Source organism: Taurulus bubalis (genome assembly GCF_910589615.1).
Source record: "Taurulus bubalis genome assembly, chromosome: 9".
Taxonomy (NCBI): Eukaryota; Metazoa; Chordata; class Actinopteri; order Perciformes; family Cottidae; genus Taurulus; species Taurulus bubalis.
Window position 1 is genome coordinate 5522860 of NC_136597.1, and position 7407 is coordinate 5530266.

Consider the following 7407-nt stretch of genomic DNA (forward strand, 5'->3'; position numbering starts at 1 on the left):
ACTTTTCCGAGAGAGGAGTCCTCTGTCAGAGGGGACTTCTTCTGTCCGTCTCCAGGAAGTGACGGTGGGGGACTGAACGGGGTCGAGACAAGCCGAGGGAGGTCGCCCCGTCTCTGCGAGAGAGAAGTTGGGTGGAAGAGGGAGCTCCATCCGCGACCGACGGAGGCACACGGGAAGTTACAGGATGGGGCCTTCAAATTAAGAGCATGCAAAGAGGCAAAGAGGGTGGTATTTAACTCATTAAATACGTATGTAATTAGTTATAAGCACATAACCACCATTAACATGCGTCATCACCATGAACCCATTTTCAATGAACCAGAACAAACCAGATGTTAGACGGTACCTTACTGGACGCCCCCGGGTGTAAGCCATCATCATACTCAAGCTTGCTAGAGAACACATAGCACATGGTGACACTGGAATTGAATACTTTTCACCAATATTACTTAGCATTTTAAATATATGTACCATCCTCAATGATGAGATTTATTTGTCAGATATTTGTTTTCAGTTTGAAATAATAATCCATCCATTTGATCCTTTTGCGTCTGTTTCCCTCACCTGCACCTCTATCCTCCTCATGTGAGGATAGAGGCGCGAGGATACGGCCTTAATATACGGAATTAAGAGACTTGGGATGCACACATAATCCCTCCAACATGTCCTGGGTCTCTTCCCAATTCAGAACAATGTGGAGGAAAACACCCGCAAATAATTCTCAACTCGTGTTTTATTTTGAAGAGGTTCACCGGAACCCACGGTGTGTAACTCGCGTGTCTTTCCACTCCTCTGGTGGGAAGGTGGTCCCGGGACGTAAAAACATCGCCTGAAAAAAAGAAAAAGTGACCGACGGGAGAAAAACTTTGCGTGTTATATATATATTGTTCATCCCACACACATAACTCCCTTTCACCTCAATAGCAGACCACGGCTCCCCGGAGTTCACGCGACGTGTCGCCGACCAGTGAAGCGACGTTTTGGACTCATTGGTGTTCGGGAACAAAGTTGGGAAAGAGGTGAAAATGGAGAGCCCAGCTGAGTGAGAGTGGGGTGAGGAGGCTGGCTTTGGCAGGAGTCCTGCCCCGCTGCTAGCGGGCTAGTTAGCCCAGACCCGTCGCTTATCTCGGATAACTGATGAGGTGAGGCCGCCTGGCTCTTCTTTACGCGTAAAGCTCGCGGGCATTTGGGTTAGACGGCCCTGACGTCACCCGCTGTGGCCGAAAAATAACGGTTCAATTAGTGTTTTTGACCAAAGAAAAAAAACATTGAAATGAGTTCGGCCTGGCCATTTTTTTTTTTTTAAACGTACCCAAACTTTAATGCAATTGTCCTTTAAATGTCTGATATCATTGTTGTATCGTGGTTTCCTCAGCGCGTAGAGTCATTTTGAAATATGTTTTTAGGGATGTTTCCCGGTACTATAACTGGAAGAAGAGAGAAAAAAATAAGTTTTGTAAGTTGTTAAACATGTTGTCCAGACAAACTTTTAACAATATATATATATATATATATATATATATATATATATATATATATATATATATATATATCAAGCACAGTTCCAACATCTGATACCATATAAGTGACCATCTGTGACGGCGCAGCTATTTCTTACAAATAGCAGAGCTCTTGGCCATTTCAAAAACATGTCTGGATCTCTGTATTCATATTTCTGGCTGACAGTTTCACACAACAACAAACAACAACCGGTGCGTGACTGCAGCACACAAAATGATCAATGTGTTCAGATCAGTTGCTTTTTTCCCCATCAGTGTGATTGGCCTCATTGAGATCTGCCCCCTGTCCCGTTCACCATAACCCCCTCCCTTCTTGCCCATGTGTGAACCACAATCGCTACAGATTCACGTTTCATTTTTGTGTGTTCTGCATTTCAGAGCTTCCCGGCACTGTTCTCTCCTGAAGGCCTGCCGTTCTCCAGGGGAGCTGCTTTATCTGTGGCAAGACCGCTGCTGACATTGCAGCTTCCCCACCACACCCCCAATGGATCCAAGCATAGTCGATGATCTTATTTTCTCTGGAAGTTCTGCCTGAATTCTCTCCCAAACTTCTCCTGAAGGCAACTGCACTTAAACTTTCTCTAGAGAGCCTCTCTCCCTCCCCTGCACCGATCAATCATTTTTTTCTTTTCTTTTTTTTGATCCCGCGAGCATCCACGCTAGCTTTACTCATGCAGTATTCTCACAGACATTCAACAAAGCACGGCATCTGAGATGGGGCCCTGGTAGGTTCTTCCAGGGGCTCGAGGTGCCCCCCTCTCTCCCTGCCTGCCTGCCTGCAGAACGTGTGTGTGTGTGTGTGTGTGTGTGTGTGTGTGTGGGCGCGTGACCCACCACCAGTAACCCAGCACTCGCCGATGGAGCCGAGACGCACGCTTCGCTCGCCAACGACACGTTCATGAACTCTCTGGCTTTGTAAGTGGACGTGTATCTGGTGCGTTCATGAAGTGAGACCGCTGACGCCGGCTCATTTGGGGACTTAGATGTGGGTGTGATCGGCTTTATTCATGAACCCTCGGTCCGAGTCTGGGTACGGCCTGGGTGTTGGATGCCCTGAGTGTGTTGGGTCAGCTGTGGCGGTGATGAGGCAGGTCTCCTGGTGGCCCGTGTGGCTGGATGGGCCGCGGCCCAAGGTGATGTGATGGGGTGCAGGAACAGCAAGGTCCTCCCTGAGCCTCCAGGGGACGTTCAGTTGGACCTGGTCAAAAAGGTCAGTCGGACAACGTTGTTACTAGCAATGGTGAAAACGCTGACATCGTGAGAATAATCGGATGATTTTAAGGGTTTTTTGTAGACAAATTGAACAAACCCAGTGACATTTTGTGCACGACTATCACAAAATGTTAAAAGTCGACCAACAGACATGAATCTGAAAACTATCAATGATTATGATTATCAATTTCATAATTGATGATCATATCTTCTATGATATTAACTTGATATATTAAGATATTTGGGTTCTTGTCTGTTGGTTGGGATTTGTCATTTTGGGATTTTTTGTAAAAACTATTTTCTCAATTGATCAAGAAATGTCTCAAAACATGAATTTCTAATGGATATGATTGTTATTTTCAGCCTTACGACACGCTCAAGTTTAATTAGGGATTCGTCTTTAATCAGAAATCAGAATCAGTCAGAAACCGTTTATTTACCAGGAATGTTTACACAAACAAGGAATCTTTCTTGGCGGAAGGGGTCGTTCACACCGAAAGTAAAAAAATACATATTTTTCCTCTTAATTGTAGTGCTATTTATCATTCTAGATTGTTTTGGTGTGTGTTGCCTAGTTTTGGAAATATTAGCCGCAGAGATGTCTAACATAATAATAATAATAATATAAATACATGGCACTTGGTTAGAGGTGCTCGAAGCCCCAAAAAACTACATTTCAAAATCTCAACAGCCGTGTCTCTCTTCAGAAATCACGACCCGGTTACTCCAGATAATCCACAGACCTTCTTGTACTGGAAAGAGACATTTCTGACATTGATCAAAACAATCTTTACTGATAAATAACACTACAGGTAAACAGAAAAATATATAATTTAGATTTTGGGGTGAACTGTCCCTTTTACAATAGAATCAATTTTAAAATATCGGCCAAATTTAGGTTTAAGATCATTGAGAAACGGGGCCACCATTACATTGTTTAACCTCAAGAGTGCACGGGTAGATTGTAAAAAGATCCACTCAGTATGTTCCTTGGTTAGTGATCCGTATCAAGAGCATTCGCTTATGTAAAAGATCACCCAAATATCGATCAGCCTCAGCCTCAGAAATCTAATATCGGTCGGGTTAAACTAATTATAGACTAAGAATCTGTACATCAAAGTCTTTACAATTACTCCATTTAATCTTTTCTGTCATTTGCATCTTTTTCAGGTCGACCCTCAGACAGATATCTATAAGCACTTCATACGAGGGGACGGCACGAGGAGCAAGGTGGGTGGGGCTGGCGGAGGGGGAGGTGACAAGGCCGACTCCGCCTCCTCGCCGTATCAGGCCCAGGCCCAAGCCGCCACTCCCACCGCTTCCGCCCAGCCTCCTAAGGACCCGTCCGATCTGTCGGACCCTCAGCGGAAGAAGGTGGCGAAATACCGGGCCAAGTTCGACCCCCGGGTCACGGCCAAGTACGACATCAAAGCTCTGATCGGTCGCGGGAGCTTCAGCCGGGTCGTCCGCGTGGAGCACAAGAGCACGCGGCAGCCCTACGCCATCAAGATGATCGAGACCCGCTACCGGGAGGGGAGGGAGGTGTGCGAGTCCGAGCTGTGCGTTCTGCGCCGCGTCCGCCACACCAATATAATCCAGCTGATGGAGGTCTTCGAGACGGCGGAGCGCGTCTACATGGTGATGGAGCTGGCCACCGGCGGCGAGCTCTTCGACCGCATCATCGCGCGCGGCTCCTTCACCGAGCGCGACGCCACCCGCGTCCTGCAGATGGTGCTGGACGGCGTCAAGTACCTGCACACCCTGGGGATCACCCACCGGGACCTGAAGCCGGAGAACCTGCTCTACTACCACCCCGGGTCCGACTCCAAGATCATCATCACCGACTTCGGCCTGGCCAGCAGCAGGAAGAAGGGAGACGAGTGTCTGATGAAGACCACCTGCGGCACGCCGGAGTACATCGCCCCCGAGATCCTGGTGAGGAAGCCCTACACCAACGCCGTGGACATGTGGGCGCTGGGGGTGATCTCGTACATCCTGCTGAGCGGAACCATGCCCTTCGAGGACGACAACCGCATGAGGCTCTACCGGCAGATCCTCAAGGGGAAGTACAGCTTCTCTGGAGAGGTGGGGGACTTCTAACTGTTGCACACTATCGCTTTCCTTCTTTCTCACAAACTTCACCCATATCTGGAACACATTCCTCCCACCGCGGGAGGCCTTGTCAACACTTCAGCTTTTTCCTGCGAGGTGACATGGTTCATCTCACACACACACACATATTTTCTAACTCCTCTCTAATCATCTCACAGCTCACGTCCACATCTGTCTCATGTTCCCTTTTTTTATCTTAGTGGACTCGCTCTCACGCCTTTGTCTGCTCCAAGTCGATACGTCCTCCCTCTTAAGTGTGTGTGTGTGTGTGTGTGTGTGCTCAATAATGAATGCCCGATCCGTGCATCTGGTTGTGAGAACGCTGAGTGGGTCCGTTCCTTTGTTTTTTCGCGGCGTGGGATGTTTATGTTGCCAGCGAGCTTTGCAAAAGGGGCCCTCGGTTAATGTTTGCCCCACTCCAGTGCGAAGAACAGCTGAGTAGCTTTGTGATATTTAACGAGGAGCAGTTGAATCATCTCGGCTCTCTTGGAAAGCGTCCACGGTTGGAACTTCGCAAAGGGTTCCCGACGGGCAAGATAAGGTTGGATCTGACACATTTAATAATTGACATAATTGCATGGGTGGGGCTGCGTTTTAGCTGAGGTTTGCAGATGGTGTAGCGGAGCTGCTGGATGAGGTCTAGGTATGTACAGCGAGTCTTGGGAGTCGGTGAGACGACCTTGCACTGGAATCAACCCTGGGGCTCTCCTAAGGTGGTACCGTGGTTATTGAGGAGATTGTGTGGTCTCAGTTGAAACATAAAATACTTCAAGTTAAAAGGAAAATGAGAGCCGTAAGAGAATAAGACTTAAAACAAATATAGTAATTCATGTTTTCCTTCCACCAAGCAGTGTCATCCCTTTCTGCTATTAGTGATGATTTCTGGTTAAAATTATGTGTTTGAGGCATCTGGTGGTTAAGAAGCATACCATAGTGAATTGCAATGTCCCCAGTTTGATTCCCGTCCAGGGACACTTTGTTGCGCGTCACACCTCTTTCCCCGGTCGTCAAATGTGCGTTCTCTGTTGCCAATCACATAATGCCGAAATGTATGTGCATATGTGTGTTCTGCTGGGACAAAACTATTCTACACGGGGCTTTAAACGCGGCGCGGACATTTTAAACTGAGGACGAGAGCTTTTCGTTTCATAAAGGAGCAATGTCTCCATGTAAGGTTGCACCATAACAACTTGTATTATGTCACAATTGTATAGCAGCAACCCCTCGTTAAAATGAAAATAAAAAATAAAAAACCTGTACTGAGGGTAAATGAGAGGTGGAGCTGTGGTCGGGCAGACTTGAGTGCACTTCCCTCGGGGACATGTGTCTTTACAGCTGCAATAAATAATGTTCACATTTACAGCTGCGGTCCGAGAACTAATCGCAACCCGGATATTGCTGTAGGCGGTGGAGAAGTGTGTGTGTCTGAGGCTTATATATGTGTCATGTATCTTTAGCCAAGACTGGTGATTTACCTGCTGTGTGAAGAGGGGGGTTAGTTGTCTACTGGGAGACTGAAAACACAGCTGGTTGCCAAGCAGGACATCATGTACAAAGTGTGTGTGTGTGTGTGTGTGTGTGGGTGTGTTTGTTGTGTGTTGTGTGTGTGAAGGCATGCAGGGTTGATATACCCAAATCCTGCCTAAGTTGTAGAAACATGGAATTCAGCTCCGACAATCGATAAAGTCCGAGGTACATCAAATTAGATGCATCTATTAGTGAGTCTGACGATATGAAAAGACTCCTTATCACATTTAGTCGAATAAATCAAACTCCTTTTTCTTTTTTAGTTCACAGCTGAACGTATCCCTCTGCTGCCCTCTGGTGTCCAACAGACAAAACTGCACTGATGCCAAACAAAGTGTACAGTACATTCTCACAAAATATAACAAAGTCCCCATCCCCCCTTTATTTTCTGTGTTCTGAGCGTCGCAGTAGAATGATGTATGTTAAGAGTTTGACACGTATACTTAAATCAGAGTTTAAAAAAAATAAACCTCTGGTGCAAATGCACTAGATAACCCCCCCCAAAAAACTATATTTGTAGATTTCCTGATTTCATTTACTGAAGGAGGACTATGAATTAAATGACCAAAGCCCACGTAAACTATTTATTTTTATTTTTGATATAAATATGACATATGTCTGGAGGGAACCTTTGTGAAATACTGAGGTATTCACTAGATATTCAGCGTACTGGCATTAAAACACAGTCTTGTCTCTCATCTGTCTCCCGTGTCTCCAGCCGTGGCCGAGCGTGTCCAACCTGGCCAAGGACTTCGTGGAGCGCATTCTGACGGTGGACCCCAGCGAGCGGCTCACAGCGGGCCAGGCCATCAAGCACCCCTGGGTCGTCAGCATGGCCGCCTCGTCCTCCATGAAGAACCTGCAGCGCTGCATATCCCAGAACCTCCTGAAGCGGGCGTCCTCGCGCTGCCACAGCACCAAGTCGGCGCAGTCCACTCGCTCCAGCCGCTCCACCAAATCCAACAAAGCCCGGCGGGTGCGAGAGAAGGAGCTGCGCGAGCTGAACCGCCGCTATCAGCAGCAGTACAACGGCTGA

At 47.2% G+C, this 7407-nt stretch overlaps 1 protein-coding gene across 1 annotated transcript; it reads left to right on the top strand.

Moving 5' to 3' along the window:
- Positions 1-2661: 2661 nt before the first annotated feature.
- Positions 2662-7407, top strand: pskh1 (protein serine kinase H1; the record flags this gene model as incomplete). The annotated part of the gene is made up of 3 exons (XM_079224067.1): positions 2662-2730; positions 3903-4817; positions 7090-7407. The coding sequence occupies 3 exons, from the start codon at positions 2662-2664 to the stop codon at positions 7405-7407; spliced, it is 1302 nt and encodes a 433-aa protein (XP_079080193.1).